General features: G+C 40.9%; 2 protein-coding genes and 1 pseudogene across 4 annotated transcripts in view; all 3 read left to right on the top strand.

Annotated features, from left to right (window-relative positions):
- The window catches only part of PSTPIP2 (proline-serine-threonine phosphatase interacting protein 2), a 93,333-nt gene that overhangs the window by 68,087 nt on the left and 1,646 nt on the right, over positions 1 to 23,600 (top strand). Inside the window, exons 6-14 of one of the 2 annotated variants that reach the window (XM_082416706.1) lie at positions 4,719 to 4,781; positions 11,406 to 11,504; positions 12,084 to 12,129; positions 12,952 to 13,031; positions 14,969 to 15,067; positions 16,022 to 16,118; positions 16,238 to 16,319; positions 17,562 to 17,596; positions 18,672 to 18,729. In XM_082416706.1, the coding sequence (XP_082272832.1) occupies positions 4,719 to 4,781; positions 11,406 to 11,504; positions 12,084 to 12,129; positions 12,952 to 13,031; positions 14,969 to 15,067; positions 16,022 to 16,118; positions 16,238 to 16,319; positions 17,562 to 17,596; positions 18,672 to 18,721 (651 nt within the window). In that variant the 3' untranslated portion in view covers positions 18,722 to 18,729. The remainder of the gene's footprint in view (positions 1 to 4,718; positions 4,782 to 11,405; positions 11,505 to 12,083; positions 12,130 to 12,951; positions 13,032 to 14,968; positions 15,068 to 16,021; positions 16,119 to 16,237; positions 16,320 to 17,561; positions 17,597 to 18,671; positions 18,730 to 23,600) is intronic. The other variant, XM_082416707.1, reaches the window with a different exon arrangement.
- LOC309639477 (protein preY, mitochondrial-like) lies at positions 17,562 to 20,085 on the top strand. Its single transcript, XM_082416711.1, has 3 exons — positions 17,562 to 17,596; positions 18,672 to 18,729; positions 19,561 to 20,085. The coding sequence occupies exons 2-3, from the start codon at positions 18,727 to 18,729 to the stop codon at positions 19,936 to 19,938; spliced, it is 381 nt and encodes a 126-aa protein (XP_082272837.1). The 5' UTR covers positions 17,562 to 17,596; positions 18,672 to 18,726; the 3' UTR covers positions 19,939 to 20,085.
- Positions 20,035 to 21,977, top strand: LOC309639478 (phosphatidylinositol N-acetylglucosaminyltransferase subunit Y pseudogene; annotated as a pseudogene). The gene has a single exon. The product of its transcript is annotated as a phosphatidylinositol N-acetylglucosaminyltransferase subunit Y pseudogene (transcript).

The following is a 23,600-nucleotide window of genomic DNA, read 5'->3' on the forward strand; positions in this document are numbered from 1 at the left end:
AGAAAATTCCAGGCTTGTTTGTTCATTAAACTCCTTGACCCATTTCCTACCCTCAAGCACCCACACTCTTCTTTTAACCTATGAGATTATTTACTGGGAACCATACGGGCACTCAGTCTAGAAGGTGATGCCTCTGTGCCCATTTGCACGTTAGGGCAGTTCTTTTTTAATTGCTCTAAGAGTCGGGGATCCAGCCTGCTTTCCTCTTCTTTTTATATCTGCTGCCACTGTTAAAACTATGACTGGAAAGGGGAACCCCTCTGTCTTCATAAGGGTCCAGCATGTGCTACCAAGGTGGTAGGTTCTCAGACCACACTCCTCCTCCTGGACAAGGCAGTAAGGGGAGGATAAGAAGTGGAGGGGACCCACGTTCTCCCTGGAGACCATAATGTCGTCCAACCGCCCTATTTTACAAATAGGGAAGCTGAGGCCCTGGGAAATTCAAGTCTTTTTGGCCTCAAAACAGATGTTTACAGGCTCTTTTTCATTGATAGGATTTATTCTGGCCAATTATATGGAAGGAGATGGGAGTGAACAAGAGTTAATAAAACTGGTAAATATTTGGGAAGTTATAGGCATCAAGCAAAGAAGTCCAGATTTATGTTAAAGTGTTCCTTAGACTAGACCACTGTTCTGACTTCCTTCTGTTTTGTTCCTAAAAGACTTGTACATTCAGGTTGGCCTGGCAGCCAGATAGGGCCCTTCCAGAACTTTTACATTTAATTAATTAATTAATTAAATTTGTTGGCCACACCAGAAGCACGGAGTCTTAACCTCTGGACCGCCAGGGAAGTCCCCAGAACTTTTTTTAACATCTGGTCTCCAGGGTTGGAATGAACTTCACGTGGGGGATAAGCTCTTCCCTATTTGGCATCCGAACATTCCCACCCAGGTCTCTCCAGACAGCTCTGCATGGACTTTTTGGACATCTTTCTTCATCTTGGCCCTTTACTGTCTGGAAGTCTGCAGTGTGTATTCAGTAAACAGCTGGCTCTACCCCTACTTCAATCTCAGCAACTTTGCCTGTGGTTCTAAATCAGAGTCTAATTCCAGCTTCCTTGGTGGCCACTTGGCATTCAGAGTGGGTGGCAGTATCTTAAGAGCTTGACTGCCTTACATATATTGTCATTTTTACTGCTGTGCCTCTTATAGGAAGGAAGGGTAGAAACCAACAATTAAGGAACACCATGTCAGGTGTTTTCACACAAACTCAACCTTCATGTATGAGGTTTGAGGGGGTGCATCTGACCTAAAGTACTTTTCAGAGCAGAAATATTATGTATATTACACCCATCTATTGGACGGTCAAACTCTTTTTGGCTGACATGGCCAGCCTGCCTGCCTCTCCAAAGGATTTACAATTTTTCAGAAGCAAAATGCCTTAGACAACCAGAGTCTGTGCACACATGATTTCCCCTAAGAGGAGAAGAGGGTCATTTCCTCACATTCTCAAGTGCCCTCGGTTGCCTTAGTTATTTCAGGGAGAGTTTTGTTAATTTTGCAAGGCTTCTGAAACTTCCCCTCTTAGCACGTTACAAAGACCAAGTTCTCGCAGCTAGAAGAACTGTTCTGAATTCTCTTAAGCAATAGAGGCGCCTGGGCTCATTCCACCACTGTCATCCAAATTCCCTATTTTGTGTGCTCTCAAGAGCAGGAAAACACCTTCTGAGCTTTCTTTGCAGAGTCCGAAGTTCATTAATAAATTTGTAATTACTTGTGTCACAATGAACTCTGGGTTGTTCCACTTCTGTATTGATACCTTTTTTTAAAAAAAAGCAAACTTTTGGAGAAAATGTGTTAGTGTTAACTTCTCGTTTTCACTGGCCAAACCCTGCATGCGCTGGTCTCTCACTTCTTGGAAATTAAGCCATTTCCAGGAAATCCATCAGTTAGTTTCTTTTAGCAAACTGGGATGGGGGAGGTGCAGATGGAATGGCTGGTAGAAGTTTTGGTGAACTCACTTACAGAACTACTGTTTTCTGAGGGTGGTAACCAATGCGGCCATGACCATCTCTCCCCCACAGCATAGAGCATGGCTAGAGAGACTGACATGACAGTAATCATGACAAAGTGTGACGAGCCTTAAAAGGTAGGGAAGAGAAGGTGCCAGCTGAACATGCAGCGGGGACACTTAACCTAATTTATAGGTCTGGGGAGGCCTTCTGGAGGCAGCGACCTTGAAGCTAAAGCCAGCAGAGTGAAAGGCAGTGTGGGTGAGGGCAGAGTGAGAGGAGTCTCTCACCCCTGGAGGTTGGCAGGCAGGGAGGGATCTTCAGAGCCACTCTCAGGAGGCTTGACATTTTAGGTGCTGGAGTTCCGTCCCAGCCCAGAACGTCATGCCTGACAAAGGCAGCATGTGGTCAGTCATTCTCTCCTTTGGTGCCCATATTAAGATAGGGACGATCACAGCAGAATGTTCTGCCTATGTCGAGAGCAGTCTCCAAAGGGAACCTCTTTGGTCATGCAGGTTGTCACTTCCAGTTTTCAGAGTACAGTCCGAATGTATGTAGACAGACAAACAGACCACTTAGCAGCTCTGTCAGTAATTTACTGCAGGGTCATTTGGGTCGTTTATAAATATCTTCTTCCTTTTCCCCTCCCTCTTGCTTCTCCCCACTTGATAGCATAGAGGATTGTGTTTTTGCACTATTTTGTGTTATTGATAACAAAACATAATCAAATTTCTACTGGAGTTGGTCTAAGCAGAAAGAATGAGTCCTAGAAGAAAAACTTCCCCAAGGAGTCCTGAAAGAGGGGACTTCCCTGGCAGTCCAGTGGTTAAGACTCTGCACTTCCACTGCAGGGGACACGGGTTCGATCCCTGGTTGGGAAACTAAGATCCCACGTGCTGCATGGTGCGGTCAGAAAAAAGAAAAAAAGGAGTCCTGAAAGAGAACTCGTGACTTTCTGGGGTCACTATGAATAGGCCACCCTACAAGTGAGTATGGACATGAGGAGACTTAAATCAAGGTGGTATAGCAGACAGAGCTGGACTGGATGTCACTGAGTGGCCTTGAGCAATATCACCCCATGGGCCCTGGGGATCATACCTGTCAGATGAGAGCTGGACTGCTGCTCTCTAAGATCCTGCCGACATACAAGTGCCAGGAATCTTTGAAGGCAGAGAGAAGAATGGTATGAAGTAGAACTTTGTAGACACGCGAGAGGTGCTTGAAGCAGGTGTTACGTAGAACTTGGAGATAAGGAGGCCTGGCTTGGGCCATAAACTATAAATTAATAGCGGCTGCTGAACTGGAAGAATGGCAGTGTGTATATTCGGACTAGAAAGGACCACGGATGGACCGACATTGCTAATTGATCTGCTCTGTGGAGCCTGGGAAAATCAGGGTTTACTATTATGAATAAACCCTGCCCCTCCTGGCAGAGGCACATAGATGCTCACGTGAGCCACACAGCTCCCTGTCTTTGATGGCAGGGAGCTGCCCATGAGTCTTTCCCGGTCGGGTCACGTTGGAGCCCTGTCTGTTCTCCATGTCCTTGGAGCCTCCTTGGGACCATTAGCTACCTCCTGGTCCCTCAATTTCAGCTGGGCTGGAAGATGGCTGTTCTGTTCCCTGAGGGTCCCTTGGGGCTCCCCCAAGGGAGTTTCGTGTGGTCCACAAAGTTCATATTTGAAGTGAGACCATCCCAAACCTTCCATCCAGATATCTTGAAAATCCATCCATGTTTGTGTGCTATGGTAACAGACAAAAACTTAGTTTTCCAGAAGAAAGAGAAATATTTTAATATCATATTTCAACATTATTTTGCATTATATAATTTTGTACAAGAGCAATGCCATGGCTCATTTTGAATTATTGCGTTTCTTGGCCTTTTATACACCCATTTGGTTTTAAAGAGCTATCATAAGGATAATGATAGTTTTGGATAATGATTAGGAACAAGGGCACAGGAGTCCGGCTGTGCCCAAATCCCAACTCTGCTACTTGTTGAGAGTATTACCTTGGGTGAGTTAATCCATCTCAGTTTACTGTCAAGAAAATGGGGATGAGTACTCACAGTTGTTGTGATGCATGAAAGCTGCTTAGCACATAATAGTGCTTAATAAACGGGAGCTACTATTATGTCTGAGAGCTACATTATTATTATTAGCTCCATTATTTTGACTAATAAAAGTATTAACATCACAGCCACAGCAAAGAAGTTGCTCCCAAGTGAACTTGAAGAGTAGCTTACCTTTCCTGGATTAGATGGGGTAAAGAGTAGGGGAACAGCTTCTTTTAGCTGTCCCACAAGCATTTCTTCCCTTCATACTGCTTGGGCTCCTTGCTGGTGAAGGACGTGCCATTGACAGATGCCACAGAAGTGAATGTTTCTGAGTCTTTAACTGTGCTGACATAGGCTTACAGAATAAAGACCCCTTTTAAAATATAAATGGTGCTTTAACAAAGTTTTAAAATCCCTTTTTGAAACCTAAGTTCCTTGATTCCAGATTTACTGATGAGAACACTCTAAGATGATCAGTGATTCTCAATAGTGGCTGGTGGCCACCCAGGTTCAAAGGTGGGCAAATTGTTCAGCTTTTCTGTGCTGCAGTCTCCTTATTTGTGAAATAGGAGTAATAATAAATAGCACATCTACCCTCTGGGTTGTGTGAGGACTAATTGCGATAAACCACGTTGAACACTCGGCCCTCAAGATAAGCTGGTGTTAACAATTGGTTTTGATTATTAATAGTGCCTGTTCTCTCTCCACAGACGGAGCTTATAATGGATGCTGCCCATAAACAAAAGGGCTTACAATTCAAGAAAACCATGGATGTGAGTCTCACTATGTTGCCTTTTTTTTTTGTAATGGTGACATTTTCTGATATCCTGTGCTATGTGTCAACATATTCCTGAAAATAACATTAGTGCAGTGTTTTAGAGAAAACAGTTTTTGGTGGTTTGACTTTCTATTTAAGGCCTTGGAAAGGTTGAGGATGAAATCAGACAGAAGAAATACAATGATGTTATCTTTCTGGCAACCTGGGAAGGTATAGCAAGTCAACTTAAATATTTCAGACCAGGGCATATATACTTTATGATGTCTTTTATCTTGTTGGGTTTGAGCTTCTTCCCTGTTAAGACTGTTTTGAATCTTGATTTCTTACCTATTTTTATTGAGTTTTAAGATATCTGCAAATAGTAAAAGCCTCCTTTACTTTAAGTAATTTATTTTAAAAATGCTTAACAAGATAGAACTAAGAGAAGTTGCTGGGGACCTCACACTAGCTTTTCATGAATCTCTTAACAATGAAACTTTGTTACTGGAACATCTGTGACTCCATCTTTGTACAGAAGTATCATCGTGATATTCTATAACTATGACATCATATCTGGTAACTTGGTCAAAAAAGAAAATGTCACCAATGTTGATGGCATATGCAGTCTGTTCTGCTTTTTTTTCTTTGATGCAGAGCACCTGAAAAGCGATTGATAAATAGGGAATGATGTCAGTGTAATGCAGAAATGGTGTTGGTTGATATATGATTACTCCCAGAACTTTTATGTTTTGAGCAATCTAGGGAAAGCTCTCTCACAATTAAAGAGAAAGCCTTATTGAAATATAATTTTCCTATTTCCTCTACCTACATTTAGAGCCATAACAGTGTTAAAATTTTTGCTTCAACTGTCAAAAGTAATTTAGAAAACTCAGAAGAGAAAGGAAGACTATTGTATTTACTCATTTTTTGCTTGGTGTGTGTTTTTTCTTCTGCTGTTCCAAGGTTTCTTCTTTTATAATTTTCTTTTGCTTGGAGAACTTCTTTAGCCATTCTTCAGGGTAGGTCTGCTAGTGATAACTACTCTTAGTTTTCCTTTAGTGATTTCCTCTTCATTCTTAAAGGATATCTTCGCTGGGTATAGGATTGTGTGTTGACAGTTCTTTTCTTTCAGTACTTGAAAAATGTTGTGCCACTTCCTCGTGGCCTCCATAGTTTCTGATAAGAAAGCTGCTGTAATTCAAACTGATTTTCTCTTATGGATAAGGTGTCATTTCTGCTTTAAGATATGATATTTTCTTTTTTTAGTTCTCAGAAGTTCACTTCCGTGTCTTGTCATGGATTTCTTTGGCTTTATCTTGTTTGGGGTTTGATCAGCTTCTGGAATCTGTAGGTTTATATCTTTTGCCAAATTTGGAAAGTTTTCAGCTATTCTTTCTTTCTTTTTTTTAAACTTTTTATTTTATATTGGAGTATAGCCGATTAACAATGTTGGGATAGTTTCAGGTGCACAGCAAAGGGACTCAGCCATACATATACATGTATCCGTTCTCCCCCAGACTCCCCTCCCATCCAGGCTGCCACATAACATTGAGCAGAGTTCCCTGTGCTATACAGTAGGTCCTTGTTGGTTATCCATTTTATTTTTTTTTTAAATATTTATTTATTTATTTATTTAGGCTGTGCCAGGTCTTAGTTGCAGCATGAGGAATCTTCATTGCAGCATGCAGGCTCTTTAGTTGTGGCATGTGGACTCTTAGTTGCAGCACGCATGTGGGATCTAGTTCCCCAACCGGGGATTGAACCCAGGCCCCCTGCATTGGGAGCGAGGAGTCTTACCCCCTGGAGCACCAGGGAAGTCCCGGTTATCCATTTTAAATATAGCAGTGTGTTAATGTCGACCCCAAACTCCCTAACTATCCTTCCCCCCTGGTAACCATAAGTTCATTCTCTAAGTCTGTGAGTCTGTTTCTGTTTTGTAAATAAGTTCATTTGTATCATTTCTTTTTAGATTCCACATGTAAGGGATATCATCTGATATTTCTCTTTCTCTGTCTGACTTACTTCACTCAGTATGACAATCTCTAGGTCCATCCATGTTGCTGCAAATTGCATTATTTCATTCTTTTCATCAGTCATTATTTCTTCAAGTACTTTTTCAGCCCACCTTTCTCTCCTAGGATTCCAAGGACATGAATGTTAGATCTTTTGTTATGGTTCCAAAGGTTCATGAGGTCCTGTTCATTTGTTTTTCAGCCTATTTGCTCTCTGTTTTTCAGATCAGGTAAATTCTATTGTACTATCTTCCAGTTCACCAATTCTTTCTTCTGTCTCTTCCATTCATACGTCCATCCTTTCATTTAGTATATTTTTCAGTTCTAAAATTTCCATTTGGTTCTTGTTTATATCTTCTGTTTCTTTGCTGAGATTTTCTTTTTCTTTTCTAAGACTATCTATTTTCTCATGTTTCAAGTGTGTTTGCAAATGTTTATTGAATATTTTTATGATGGCTGCCTTAAAATCTTTGTCAGATAATTGTAACATCTCTGTCATCTTGGTGTTGACATCTATTGATGATCTTTTTTCGTGCAGTTTGAGATCCTCCTGGTTCTTGGTATAAGTGATATTCAATTGATCTTGGACATTTTAGGTATTCTGTTGCAAGACTCTGGATCTTATTTAAACCTTCTATTTTAGCTGGCTTCCTCTGACACCACTCAAGCAACTGAGGTGAAGTGCCACCACATTACTGCTATGAGGGGTTCCAGGCCAGGTTCCCCACCTTGGCCTCCACTGACACCATAGGGTCAGTGTGGCCTTGTTACTACTGGGGGTTGATTAAAGTTCTGAATCCCCATTAGACTTCCTCTGACACCACTGCAGCAGGGAGGGGGTGCACCTCATTACTGCCAGGTGGGGGTGGTGGAAGTCCAGGCTCCCCACAGAGTCTCCACTGGCTCTGTGTGTGGGGCTTGTGGGGCTTTGTTACCTCCTGGTGGGAATGAAGGTCCCAGTCCCCTATTGGTCCTTCTCTGATACCACCTCAGCAAGGGAGTTGGGAACCGCATTATAGCCTGGTGAGGGTGGAAGTCTAGACTCCCCACTTGGCCTTTGCTGGATGTGTGGTAGGTGGGAGGGGGCATGGTTTCTTTATGTGGTGTTTGACTGCTGTAGAATGTGGAGGCTTCTGTCCTGCTCTGCTGCCCCTTTTCTGGTCTTTTGGCTAGAGAGGGGAGGTTTTCATTGAGACTTTCTTTTTTGTTTATGCCCATTGGCATTTCTTGGTTGTCTGCTGCTTTGGCATTCATTCTGTGATATAAGGCCCAAAGAAAACCCAGGGCACTCACTTCTAGGTTTCTCTTTGAGATCAAGGACATTAGCTAATCTGCCTTCATCTCTCCACCTTTCAGAATCTTATGTTTGTTTTATGTAGAATGTCCAGGGGTTTTAGTTATACTTGTGTGGAGGAATAGGGAAGAGTACATCTGCTCCATCTTCTCTGGAGCCCATATAACCTTTTAAAAAGATATTTTACGATATGCTTTTAGAGCCATAAATGTGATCATACCCCATCAATCTTACGCTAAGAATCTAAGACTCTATCTTTAGGAAATCATCCAAAATAAGAAAAACAAAATGCACTACCATGTTCACTACCTATAATGAAAACTATAATGTAAGTGATTTAGTGACAAAAATGGAGAAAGATTAAATTGTGTAACCTTTAAAAATATGATTATGAGGACTATTTAACAACAGAGAAAAAGTGCTTAATATGTCATATTAAAAAAAATAATGCAAGAAAGAGAAAGATTGATAACTGACATTAAAATTTAAGACTTTTTGGGACTTCCCTGGTGGTCCAGTGGCTAAGACTGAGCACTCCCAGTGCAAGGGGGCCTGGGTTTTTTCCTTGGTCAGGGAACTAGATCCCACATGCCACAACTAAGAGTTCTCAGGCCACAACTAAGAGTTCACAAGCTGCAACTAAAAAATCCTGTGTGCAGCAACTAAGACCCAGTGCAGTCAAAAAAAAAAAGTATAAAAAAAATTTAAGACTTCTTTAGAGCAAAAGAAAAAAATATCATCTTATACATGATATCAAATGGGGAAAAATATTAGTAACTTATATAATTTACAACCAGTTAGTGTTCCTAGTATAGACTGAACTCTTAAAACTCAATTAAAATGAAGAATGCTCCAAAAAAAAATGTAGGTAAAAGACATGAAGTAGAAATGACATATCACCTTAGTAATGAAATAAATACAAATAAAACAAGGCATATGCCAACATTCTCAACTCTAGTATTAGAAAACGTTAAAAACATTGTCTTATTTTGGTGTTGGTAAGAGCATGAGGCCATATACCCTCACGTACGTGTTTATAGGAGTATGAATTAGTGAAAACAATTACACTTCTAGGAATCCGACCTGTAAATTCACACTACCCAAAATAAAAATCAGAGTATTTTTATGTTATACAAAATGGGAGATAAGGTAAATGTCCACCAGTAGAGAGTTGGTTAAGAAAATTATGGCATATATATATATGTATGTGTGTATATTTACAACCATTAAAAGTGTTCAGCTACAGCACAGCAAAGGAAACCAGAAACAAAAAGAAAAGATAACCCATAAAATGGGAGAAAATACTTGCAAATGAAGTGACCGACAAGGGATTAATCTCCAAAATATTCAAACAGCTCATACAGCTCAATAACAAAAAAACAAACAACCCAGTCACAAAATGGGCAGAAGATCTAAATAGACATTTCTCCTAAGAAGACATACAGGTGGCCAAAAAGCACATGAAAAGATGCTCAACATCACTAATTATTAGAGACATGCAAATCAAAACTACAATGAGGTATCACTTCACACTAGTCAGAATGGCCATCATCAAAAAATCTACAAACAATAAATGCTGGAGAAGATGTGGAGAAAAAAAGGAATCCTCCTACACTGTTGGTGGGAATGTAAATTGTAATGTGGAGAACAGTATGGAGGTTCCTTAAAAAACTAAAAATAGAACTACCATATCATCCAGCAATCCCACTCCTGGGCATGTATCTGGAGAAAACCATAATTTGAAAAGATACGTGCACCCCAATGCTCATTGTAGCACTATTTACAATAGCCAGGACATGGAAACAACCTAAATGTCCATCAACAGAGGAATGGATAAAAAAGATGTGGTACATATATACAATGGAATATTACTCAGCCATAAAAAAGAACTAAATAATGCCATTTGCAGCAACATGGATGGACCTAGAGATTGTCATACTGAATGAAATAAGTCAGACACAGAAAGACAAATATATGATACTGCTTATATGTGGAATCTAAAAAAAGGGCACAAATGAACTTATATACAAAACAGAAACAGACTTAACAGATATTGAAAACAAACTTATGATTACCAGCAGGGAGAGGAGGAGAGGGATAAATTGGAAGATTGGGATTGACATACACACACTACTATATATAAAATAGGTAACTAATAAGGACTTACTGTATGGCATGGGGAACTCTACTCAATACTCTGTAATGACCTATATTGGAAAAGAATCTAAAAAAGAGTGGATATATATGTATATGTATAACTGATTCACTTTGCTGTACAGCAGAAACTAACACAACATTGTAAATCAACTATACTCCAATAAATTTTTTTTTTAAAAGTGTTCAGCTACAGGCTTCATGCTTGATACAGAGAAATGTCTATAAGATATTGTTGCATAAGAAAAGAATTGTTGCATGAATATCTTATGTGCTTGTAATTAAGAAAAGTTATGAACTTTTGTTTCTGTGTGTGTGTAGCACAGAGAATTATAAGGTTGTTTACTGAAAGGTTAACCCCAACTGAACTGCAGAGGATGCTGAGAAATGTAGGAAAGCACGTGAGATATTTGATGAGCACAAACCATCTCTGCAAAGGTGTCTTGATTCTTAGTCAAGCATTTTTTGGGGGAAGTATCATTTTTATTTATTAGCCAACTGATTCACAGCTTTGCTTTGTTTGAACAAGTTAAGTCTTTGCTTCAAGAGTTGAAACAGAAAATTATTTGATTCACTAACTGTAGTTTGTGAACTGTTTTCATACTGCTGATAGTAATGGTAGCACAGCAGAGACCACGGCCTACTTTTAAACTAGCTAAAACAGAATTCTATAAATCAAGAAGGAACATGACTATCCTTGAGCTACAGAAATGATGGGATTGATGCCCTCCCCACTGTCCACATGCTATGAGGAGGCACGTTAGAATATTGAAACATAGTTATAGTTACCAGGACCAAGTGATTGCATCTAAGTTCTGAGGGTTATGAATATTACATATTCACGTCCTATAGTTACATAAGTGTTTGGTTTTGCCTATTTCAAATTCCATCTTTTGTTTCAGTAAATTTTTAAAGCTCATATACTTTGTTTTTGCCAAATAGGCGTTGTTACTTCCTTGATCAGGTTGCCACTACATACATGATTTGGAAAAGGGCTGGAGAGACCTTCCAAAGATAGATAAGAAAGAGCGTGTCCTCTGAGTGCCCCCAGTCTAGTGGTGATCAGAGCCCTAATCAGTGTGCCCTCTTCTTTCCTGGGCGTGGGGGGCTAGGGTGGCTGCTCCTCAGGGTCACAGTCTGCTTATCTGTTTTGATCCTCTTTTGGCTCATAACTACAAAGGCAAAGAAGAACTACGAGCAGAAATGCCGAGACAAAGATGAAGCAGAGCAGGCTGTCCACCGGAGTGCCAACGTGGTAAACCCGAAGCAACAAGAAAAGGTACCCGGGAGAGCAGACAGCCTGAAAAATCTGAGATTTACATTTATCAAGCTAAAGCCAATTAATAGTCTTAATAAAAAATGGACTTGCACTCTAAGCTCCTGGCAATACCCTCCTTCAGGCCATTAGAGTCCCCCTAGCCAGAAAAACCCTTGTCCTACTTTGGGGGTTGGGGAAGAGCTAGAGAAGCATAGCCACAGGGGAGGGGGTTCTGAGGTTTTCATCTTTTTTCAAAACTCAGCTCATGTATTCTTTATAGCTAGGCTGCCTCCTGCTTGGGTGTTTTATAAATTTAATTTTATAAAATCTGGATATAAGATGGTCAGCAATCAGAAGGTAGGGAGGGATATGTTTTTAGGAAGATGTAGGGTAAGATGCTTGATGGCTATTTTCCAATGGCGTTAAGATTAGAGGGCAAGTTGAATGATTAACTCATGAGAGAAATATAGGTTAGACTTGAACTAGAACTTGTCTCTTCTCAGTTATTGCTTTAAAATCTGTTTTGCCTTTAGAAGCCTAGCCCAGCATTCCTGACCTCTTTTTTGTTTGTTTGTTTTTGTTTTTGTTTTGTCCTCACAGCTTTTTGTGAAACTGGCAACTTCAAAGACTGCAGTAGAAGACTCAGGTGAGGGGTCTGGGGGGAGGATTGTGGTGGGGCTTATGTTATCCTAAATCTGTCTGAGAAAGGTAGTTTTATATACCATACAATAGTGAGTATATACATATACAGTAGGATTAACAAGGTATGAGAAGGGAAGGAGGGAGAAACAGAGGGAGGGAAGAGAGGGGGGAAGGGAGAGTATATCGGAACCCGGGAGAGTGGGAGGAAGCAAATGAGGCAGCAGTTTCTGGCCATTGCTGCCTTAGGTCTTGCTGCCTGACAGGTGACTGACGGTGGGGGTGGGGGGAGAGGGGGGGTCAAGTGGCAGCTGCTTTGTGACCAGGTGCTCACTCTGATTTACTGGGAACATCTATCTTAAAACCGCTTTTCAGCCCTGATAACTCTTCTCTGCTGTGAAAGAAACAGCCAAGTTGTGAGGCCTTGTCAGCACTGAAGTCTAAAATCCAAACCAAGTGTTTGCAAAGGCTTCTAATTCCCAGAGTTTCTTGCTGGAGACAAGCCTCTCACAACCGTGGTCACTTAAGTTTCTAAATCCAAAACTGAAGTAAGAGGTGGAAGGAAACCCTGGCTGAGGTTCCTTGTCAGCTTTCACTTCTCCTTCCTTGGAGCATTTCTGGCTAATTGCTTGGTTTTTCTTTAAAAAGAATGTGATGCCCACCTTTGCTTATTTTTCACAAAGATATGATAGAGGGTGAGATGTAATTATGGCCTTCCAGCGTTCAGAGCTCCCGGGAGCCCTGTGAGCTCCCGGAGGGGCCTGAGGGCTGGGTCTGCGAGCCCCCTCCCATCCAGTTTCCAGACCCAGGCCCCTCCCCTCCATTGCAGACAAGGCGTACCTGCTGCACATCAACACTCTGGATAAGGTCCGTGAAGAGTGGCAGAGCGAACACATCAAGGCCTGCGAGGTACCTGGAACCCGAAGGGCGGGCCTTCCTTCCTCTACTTCTGTAGAATTACTTGAGGGCAAATTAGAAAGAAACTGTGGGTCCCTCCTAAAAGACTCTTTTCTGCTTTACTTCCTTAATTCCACAATCTAATGGAAAAGCCTGAAATAAGGGCATTTTTATATGGTTTTAAAACATGCAAAGCAATATCATATACATCTTATGGATGCATACATATTGTCAAAATCTGCATAGGAATGATAAAATTTAGGATAATGGTTATCTCTGGGGGAGGAGGAACATGGTAGAGATTGAAGAAGGCACACAGAGGCTTTAACAGAATCTGAAGCAAATATGGCCAAAAGTTTTGACAAAGCTGGATGGTTGGTATGTGGGTCTTCCTAATATCACTCTCTATGATTCTGTCTACGTGAAATATTCTATAATAAAAATAATGTAATATTCATATACAGTACTTATATACCGTGTATGAATAATAAAATATTTATAGATGAAATAGTGTATTTGCTTCAAAATACTCCAGGGAGTAGGTGAGTTGGTAGGGAAATAGGTAAAACAGTCAGTTGTGAGTGGATAAATGTTTCACCTGGTGATGGGTACATGGGGATTCATTATGCTATTCTCTCTACTCTTGTATATGTATAAAGTTTTACATTATAAGGTTTAAAATGTAATAGTTTTGTAGTCAACATTTTAAAAATACTTTAATATATAACATCCAATGTTGAATAGTATAGCGTCCACTTTATAGAATAGTTTGATTTTCTATAAGTTGTATTTGCTTATATCCAAAAACTATTGTTCAGGAAGTGACTTTTTTTTTTAATCTTTTTTTTATTTTTTATTTATTTTTTGGCTGTGTTGGGTCTTCATTTCTGTGTGAGGGCTTTCTCTAGTTGTGGCAAACGGGGGCCACTCTTCATCGCGATGCACGGGCCTCTCACTATCGTGGCCTCTCTTGTTGCGGAGCACAGGCTCCAGACGCGCAGGCTCAGTAATTGTGGCTCACGGGCCCAGTTGCTCTGCGGCATGTGGGATCTTCCCAGACCAGGGCTCGAACCCGTGTCCCCTGCATTGGCAGGCAGACTCTCAACCACTGCGCCACCAGGGAAGCCCCTCAGGAAGTGACTTTTTTTTTTTTTAATTAATTTATTTCATTTATTTTTGGCTGTGTTGGGTCCTCGCTTCTGTGCGAGGGCTTTCTCTAGTTGCGGCAAGCAGGGGCCACTCCTCATCGCGGCGCGCGGGCCTCTCACTATCGCGGCCTCTCCTGTGGCGGAGCACAAGCTCCAGACGTGCAGGCTCAGCAGTTGTGGCTCACAGGCCCAGTCGCTCCGCGGCACGTGGGATCCCCCCAGACCAGGGCCCGAACCCGTGCCCCCCACATTGGCAGGCAGACCCCCAACCACTGCGCCACCAGGGAAGCCCGGAAGTGGCTTTTAAAACAACTTTTTTATTAAGGAAATTTCAAACATACACAAGGATGAAAGACAAGTGCAAGGGCCCCCATGTACTCATCAACTAGCTTCAACAATTGTGACCGTCTTGCCAGTTGAATTCACTCATTCTGGGAGGGGGTGAGAAGGAGGGCAACTCTTTGAATTGGAGGCTCTGGCAGGCTGCCCAGGTACAGATGCCCATTAGGCAGTTGGAAATGTGAGCTGGAATTCAGGTTAGAACATTGATGTTTAGGTTCATCATCACCTCTTACCTTCAGAACTATATCCAGTCCTATTTGTGTTAATATGTTATTAGAATCCATTTGCATTCTTTGCCTGAGTAAGAGTTTATGAGCTTCCTTGGTGGTGGGTGGGAGTGCACTAAATGAGACAATAAGCTTACAGGTAATTCAAGGTTGAAATTGTTTCTTAAGTCATAGCCAGTCTAGACAGATGGCCCCTTTCTCTGCATATGTACCTGTAGTTTTGTTTCTATAGGTGTTTGAGACTCAAGAATGTGAACGAATAAACTTCTTTCGGAATGCACTGTGGTTACACATGAATCAGCTGTCACAACAATGTGTCACAAGTGATAACGTAAGTCAGAGGCATCCACGGAGGATGCTTTGCATATAAGATTCAGTAGAGTGGAAGGAACCATAAGCATTTATTAGTTCACCCCCCTCATTTGAGGCCCAGGTAGGTACCGTGACTGGCCCAAGGCCACACGGTGAGTATGGACCCAGATAAACACCTAACCTGCCTGACTCTTGTTTCACTTTACCACCATGACTTTCTCTCTGAGAAATTCAGGGTTAGAGCACGAGAGCAGAGAAGGGAGACCCAAATGCAGTTTAATTTATGGAAAACAGAGATGTCACCAAATGAATGTGAGTCCCAGAGACTGCTCCAGTCTGAAACGGGGTCACTCCTGGACGGCACCAAGGACTAGCAGACTGAGCCATGCCCAGGCTAACGGTCTTTCCAGGGCTCAGGATTTACTTCAGCAGTGTTCCAGGGCCATTCGTGATCCAGGTGTAACTTGTACACAGCAACTGTCATGGGTTCCCAGGTCTCAGAGGGACATGAATCAAATTATCACAACCTTCTTTCCTAAGAAATAGCCACCCTCGCTTAGATGGAACATTCACTTTAGAAGAATAATTAAACACCCAGAAAACAAGTAGGATTGACTGGAAGAACTTTTCTCCTATTGTCTTTGCATTTATGTGTAGAATTGGTCATGGGACTTGGTATCTATTTTCTTTGTCCCATCAGTAGTTTAAAAAAAAGAAAAAATCTTTCCACCAAGGTTTCTGTGCTGCTATAAAAAAAAAATCTATATTTTTTGTCGTCTTCAAAAAAAAATTTAAATGCAGATATGCATCAGAGAAATCCCTTTATATGAGTCCAGGACTTGGGAATGTCTTCTTTTTTCTTTTCAAAGCAAAATTTGGAAAACAGCCATTCATTAAACCTCCTACTTTAATAAGCTGTGTCACCATTTTTATGGACATATACCTCTACCTTGATTTATCTTCTTTTTGTTAGATGTATGAAGAAGTCCGTAAGAGTTTAGAAATGTGCAGCATTGAGAAGGACATTGAGTACTTTGTGAATCAACGCAAAACTGGACAGGCTCCACCAGGTGAATGGATCTGTGGGGTGGGGGGTTAATTAAGCAGTTCTATTAGTCTTTCTTGTCACAGGTCATTGAGAATGGAAGTCATCAGCCTCTTAATGTGTTATGTCTTGATAATTCCCTAGCACCCATCGTGTACGAGAATTTCTACTGCCCCCAGAAGAATGCAGCCCCACCAGGAAAGCCTACAGGGCCTAACTTGGCAAGGTAATATCCAGCTTTCTTTCACATGAAGAAAAGTACTTTGGGGGACTTCCCTGGCGGACCAGTGGTTAAGACTTCGTGCTTCCACTGCAGGGGGCGCAGGTTTGATCCCTGATCAGGGAACTAAGATCCCACATGCCGCAGTGTGGCCAAAAAAAAAAAAAAGAAAAGAAAAGTACTTTTAAAGAACATTTTTATTTTTAGTGTTCCAGTTCTAATATGGACGTATTAGAATCAGGACATACCTACCATTGCATTTGCTTAGTGAGGCTGCTAGGTTTTTGGAAATAGCATTTTTAGGACAAATGTTAAATGGGTTGTACTAGTCATAGTTCAAGGGGGATTGTGTCATGCTTGAGTGTAATTATTATTACTCATGCATGAATCCTATACCTTTCTTGTAGAAAGCAAGAGTTGGCAAACTCTGGCCCCCTGTGAGTCAAATCTGACCTACCTGTTTTGGTAGGGCCTGCAAGTTAAGAATAGTTTTCATGTTTTTAAATGGTTGAAAAAAATTGAAAGGATACTATTTTGTGACATGTGAAAATTACATGAAATGCAAACATCAGTGTTCATATGTAGAGCTTTGTTAGAAAATGACTGCACTCATCTGTTTCCATTCTGTCTACGGCTGCTTTCTCATTGGAGCTGAGTAGTAATGAGATAGAAATGCTGTGTGGCCAGCAAAGCCTAAATCATTTGCTTTCTGGCCCTTTACAGAAAAAGTTTGCTGCCTTGATATAAAGGATTCTGAGGGAAGAGAAACTTCTGTTTCATATACAGTCACCTCGAAGTCTAAGCTGTTGAATTTTCAGTCCAGTTTTTAAAAAGATCAGGGAATGTTTGAGGGGGAAGTGCAAGTTCATCACCAGCGTTTAAGAATGCCAAGCACTGCTCAAAGCAGTAACTTTGAATTAGTTCCTTTAACCCTGACAGCAAGGTAGGAACTGTTTGACTTCCCATTTTGCATCAAGGCGATCAGAAACTCTTGCCCACGTGACCACATGACTGAGATTTCTGGGCTGCGGGGCAGGGCTCTGTGCATCCTGCTCCCCAGCATAATGTAGTGTCTGCAGCCTGGATCCAGGAGGTCAACGCTGCAGAGCTTTTGCTTCATCTGAACTTTTCTTAACCCTCCAGAGCAGAAACCAGATCTGATTAGCATGCAGTGTTTGTAGAGTGAAGTAGAAATTTAGAAAAATAACAAGAACTTAACTGAAAGATTTTGGTTTTCATTTCTTACAGGAGAAGACCTCTCCCAATTCCTAAAAGTTTACCAGGTAAAGACTGTTTGAAATCTTAGGTCAGGTATTATTTAAGGTTGAGTAGCTAAAATTTTGAAATAAAAGGAAAGAAGGGAATAAATAGAATCAAATTTCCAAGAGAATGAACCTATTATTAGAAACTATAATACTGTTTGTCACAGAGTGGAATTTGTTAATTCATGGTCTATTTTATAGCTTATCCAAGAGAATTCAGCTACTCAAGTACCAAAAGAAACTTACTAGGCATTCTTACTAAGAGATTATTTCTCTTATTTCTCCTATTATTTCTCTCTTGGACCATGAGAACAGCAAAACTGAGATATAGTTTCCTTTGGATTACACAGAAATATAATTTATAGAAGATGTCTGGAAACATGTAACCTAATATTATGTATTTTGTACACTGCCTATAATTGGATCTTTCACTGAGCACCGTGGTCTCTTTTTCTCTCTGAACTCCTATGATACCTCTGGGAGAACCACACACTTAATGCTTTTTGTTAATTTGTATTTCCTGGATAATTACAAGATCCTTAAGGGCAGGCACTTTGTTTTCTCCTGAATCAGTCGCAAAACATAACACAGTATTGGGCACATAGTAGGTGCTCAACAAATACCTATTATTTGAATAAAAGAAAGATATGCCTATCTATGTTCAAAGGAAGAGGGAAGAGACATCTTGGGCTGCATTTAGCATCTTAGCAAAAATTTAGTGACTGAAAAAAATTTAGTGGCTGAAATTACATCTTTGAACTAGATAAGGATTTAAGTTAATTGATTTCTTGTTACCTCATAATTACCACTTGATACTGTGGGACTTACTTTTGTCCATTTTTGAAGATGATTTTACTGTGGGGACTGCTATCTGAGCATGGTTGAAAAATGGCAAAGAAATCATAATAAGGATTTCCAATATGTTTTCTGACTTGTAGTTATGACTATTATTTGTAGGTTCTGTTGCCAGATATGTTTTCTTCTTACAAAATGGCAGTCACCAGACTCTGAGTGGGATGCCTTGATTTGAAAAGGGCTAAGATATTATCATGAAAAAATGTTAACTTAATGTTGCTCTGTGTTCTGCCCTTTGCAGATGACCCTGATTATTCTTTGCTTGATAACTACAATTTGATCTATCAGTAACATGAATGGTAAGAACCTTTCATCTTCACAGAATCAAGTTGCGTTTAGACTGGTGATTGTATTTTTGAAGTGTCTGAAGCTTCTTTATAACGTCACTGCAGGCAAACAAGGCCTTGCATCAGGCCTTGCACCGGTTGGCATGGTGCCCCTGCAGGATGGCCTCTGGTTCCCACAACTGAAAGGGGACCGAGACCACTCCATACCTACTTAAATGAGGGTAATTCCCCTTCTTTATTCTGTAACTCTTTATTTGCTCTTATTAATCTCTTTCATGGCTATTACACACCTATCCTTAAGGCAGTGCTACAAACGAATACACCTACTCCTCACTGTTTAAGTAATTTAGCCTCTAGTGCTCTGCCCCATTCCCCAAAGGGGAAAAGTCAAGTAAAAAGAAGTCAGTGAAGATAAGGCAGGTGATATCATGCTCAGCAAATACACAAGAGCATCGAAGGGGTCATCCTGCACCGGATTATTAGTGCTCTGAACTAGTTAGTAAACCAGAGGGATTCCTAGAGCCCAGCTACTAAGCCAACTGCGGCTGCAAAGGTGATTCTTCCCATTCGGCACTCAGGAGCTTGCAACATGCCCCAGGTCAATATCAGTCTTCACAGCTGGAAGGAATATCTCTGAAGCCAAAACAGCAAGACTAAATGAAACTCATCACGAACTGTAATTCTTTTAACCCAAATGGGCATATATTTGCATATATGAGCAAAGAAAAAATCTTAAAGGATATCTTCCTAAACAGATAATAGTTTTTCTTTTTGCTCATCCATGTGTTCTAATTTGTCTACAATGAAAATGTGTTACTTCTTTAATTAAAAACTGTTTTAAAGGCAGCGGCGCGGGTGGTCACGGGCTGCCAGGCCATGCCGCGCGGAGCTTGCGGCCGGCTCGCCTCGGCGCTGCGGGGGACACGCGCACAGCCGCCCGCGGTCGCCCAGAGGTGTGTGCACGCGTCCGTGTCACGGCCGTCCCCAGACCAGAGCGAGCGGACGCGGGAACCGCCCCGCGCCTTCGACCCAGCGCTGCTGGAGTTCCTGGTGTGCCCGCTCTCCAAGAAGCCGCTCCGATATGAAGCATCGACAAATGAACTGATTAACGAAGAGTTAGGAATAGCCTATCCAATTATTGATGGGATTCCTAATATGATACCACAGGCAGCTAGGATGACACATCAAAATAAGAAGCAAGAAGAAACGGAGCAGCATTAGATCATACGTAAAAACGACCACACACACAACTGAATTTTCTAAATACCATCCACCTTTTAAAAAGTCAGAGTGGCGGGTAATAAGTGGAGGGGAAGAATGTTTCTGTCTCTTCCTACGTCGACTGTCCTTATTCCGTTGGTCTCGTTAGCAGGGCTGTTATACTCGGCCTCCGTGGAAGAAAACTTCCCACAGGGCTGCACTAGCACAAGCAGCCTGTGCTTTTACAGTCTGCTCTTGCCGATTACCATACCCCTTTCTGTGTTCTTCCACCTTTGGACTTGGATGGGTATTAAACTCTTCGGGCATAATTAATACAACCAGAGCCATATCCTAAGGATAGGCTTGAGTGTCTGCCTCTGAAAGCTCAACTACATGGAAACACTGGACACCCACTTAATGTGCAAGAAAGATGCTTTGCCTAGCTTCTGTCAGAGGTTTAGGATTAGGGGAGGCTTAAGCTGCAGAGACTTCTTTATTGTACTTTGGTTCTGCCCTTGTTTTTTGAAGGTTCTTATTTATACCTGGGGTATCAGGAGAAACATTTCAACAGAGTGTCTTGTTGGAAATTAATAGCCCCAGCCATCATCTGATGACTTTATGTCTTATCCCATTCATAATTAAAAGTTACTAATTTGAAATCTTATATGTTTATTTTACATTCAGAGTCTGGTAAAGTCACATGTTAAGGATGACTGAAATAATTCCAGAGGAGCTCTGTTGGGGTAGTTGTAGAGAAATGGATTTGAACTAATGTGGTATAAAACTGTAATAAAATGGAAACTTCATGTATTTGCCAAAATTCTGAGTTTGTAAAATTACCTTCATTTCTTTGGCATCACATGCTTACATTAATAATAAAATAAGATATTGACATTTTCCATAAAACAATTTGTAGTTTTGTGGGGTTTTTATCCCCCTTTGGTCACTAGAGTATGATTCTAAGGAAGAGAAAATGTAAAATATTCTAAATTTTAAACTTAGAATATTTAGAGAGACACATAATAGCCAAAATAGAATAATTTCCCAGGAAAGTATGTGCCTCTGGAGGTAGAGGTGGGGTTGAAAGGTTTGCAAATAGCTAATTGTGTCCTACTGAGTTGAGGGCTACGTTTTGAGGCACATTTCAGTTTATTTTCCTGCCACAGGAGACCTATTTAAATAGCACTACTAAGGGCATGAGCATTTTGCACATTAATAGTTCCTGATTTTCCAGAACTTTCAACAAGATTGATGAGTACAATAACTCTTTCAGAAGTGTAACATAAATATTTCAGTAGTTACCCTAAAGAAACCTAAGAACTGAATATAACCTTAACTGATTCTTAATAGAACCTTAAAGTAGTTTAACAGAACCTTTAGATAGTGATTCTTCCCCTTCAAAAGACAATTAAAACGAGGTTGGATGTGTTTTCTGTTGCATTAATTCAATGTATATACTGTAGTACAAGTCATGTTTTAAAAACTACTCTATGGCAAGGACTTCCCTGGTGGCACAGCGGTTAAGAATCCGCCTGCCAATGAAGGGGACACGGGTTCGAGCCCTGGTCCGGGAAGATCCCACACGCCGCAGGGCAACAAAGCCCGTGTGCCACAACTACTGAAGCCCACCCACTCTAGGGCCTGCGTGCCACAACTACTGAGCCCACGTGCTGCAACTACTGAAGCCCGCGCGCCTAGAACCCATGCTCCGCAACAAGAGAAGCCACCGCAATGGGAAGCCTGCGCACCGCAACGAAGAGTAGCTCCCACTTGCTGCAACTAGAGAAGGCCCGTGCGCAGCAACGAAGACCCAATGCAGCAAAAAAAAAAAACCAAAAAAACCCTCCTCTATGGCAATATACAAATAACATGGAAGACAATAGAGGTACCCATCATTTCCTGAAATGGCATTATTTTTCTTTTTAATGTGCCCTAAATCTCACTATGGTCAGTGTAAATGAAAGAATTTTGCTGATAAAACAAGCACTGTATTCTGAAATCAACTGTGGTAATGATTGCACGATTCTGTGACTATACTAAATCCACTGAGTTGTACAATGTACATGGCTGAATTATATGCTATGCGACTTGTATATCAATAAAGCTGTTACCAAAAAAAAACAGAAAAAAAAAAAAAAACTGTTTTAAAGAGTTGGTCCTCTTGCGTATTCCTGATCTTAGGGTGTTCTTGGGAGTGACAGGAGGGGTGGGTAGGATTCAGGGAGTTGCAATGGAACTAGAAAGACCTTTCTCCCACCCTTCTTGGGTTGGTGTTGGTGATATTTACTGTCATTTATGAAACAAAACAGGTTTTAACAGCGCTCCGTGGTGGTTTTCCTCCAGTGTCCTCTACCACTGAAAAGTGCTTGGAAGTGGGCACATCAAACATTACTTGCCTGCACTCCTCTAAAACCACCCACTTTGTGACTTAACGGCCAATTAGCTGTTAGGGCAGAAGCCATGGTTTTCTTGATTAGACAGAAATAATCAGAAAGTATGATTTATATTTACATGTAAGTCTTTAAATTGCTTAAGAAGTGTGTTTATAATATTTAAGGAACTTTGCTGCGAAAGATAGTGGATATTGAAGACATAAAAAAGCGCATCCTCTAACTATATATACCTTTCTGACCAACAAACAAATTGTAGTCTTTACAACCAGTCATCACCTCTGCTTCATTTCATAAGCCTCTCTCTTTCTCATGGAAAGAGGCCTGGCCCATTCTGGAGGTAGAGCAAGAACATGGGAAATCAAGTGACTTGGTGTTCAAAAGTAGAACCTGCTCTCTAGAACACCATGCAGTGATGGCTATGTGGTGGGGCATCAGCAGCTCCAAGAGTTTCTTTTTTATTTTTTACCTTCCTTTTTTCCTCTCTCTCTTCTTCCTTCCCTCCCTCCCTCCCTTCCTTTTTCCCCCTTCCTTTCTTCCTCCCTTCCTTTCTCTCTCTCTCTCTCATTCCTCCCCACCTGTCCCTCCTCTCTCTTTTCCCTTCTGCCCTCCTCTCTTTTCCCTTCTTCCCTCCCCACTTTCTTCCTTCTCTTCTCTTCTTTTCGTTTTTCTTTTCCTTCCTTTCTTTCCCTCACCCATTTGGGTAAAGCATATATTCTAGTTGCTTAATAATAGCATTTGACCCAGCAACTGTAGTTCCTCAGAGCCCAAGAATCTGCTGTTTGAGTGTAAGATGCCAATACCAACACATTTACTGAAGTTTGATCATTTCATTGGGCCTCATTAGTGTCTGTGCCAGCTCAAGGAGTAGGAATTGAACATGTATAATTGACTGAATTTAAGAGAATTTTAAAGAGGGAGTCTACCTTTATTAGTAACTTAGTTAAGCGACATCACAACATTTAAAATAGTTTGAACCTTCGGAATTGACATTTAAATAGGAATCTTTAGGAATTTGCGATTTGTTCTGCAATTGTTGATTTTAGCTGCTATTCTTGTTTTTAATTCTAACATGTTTAGGTAAAGATAGATTATGACTTTTGAATTAAAAATATGTATATAAAAATATAAATGTATGTGTTATTTATCATAAAGCAATGTTTTTATTCCATTTTTCATCACTTGGAATACCCATTTCTCACTGTTTATTTTCCTTGGCCAAGCACATTGTTCTTGTTGAATAAAATCTCAATGTAGGAGCAGGGTGCTGATATGAATAGTTAATTCAAATGA

This window comes from Balaenoptera physalus (genome assembly GCF_965194825.1).
Source record: "Balaenoptera physalus genome assembly, chromosome: 12".
NCBI classification, from domain to species: Eukaryota; Metazoa; Chordata; class Mammalia; order Artiodactyla; family Balaenopteridae; genus Balaenoptera; species Balaenoptera physalus.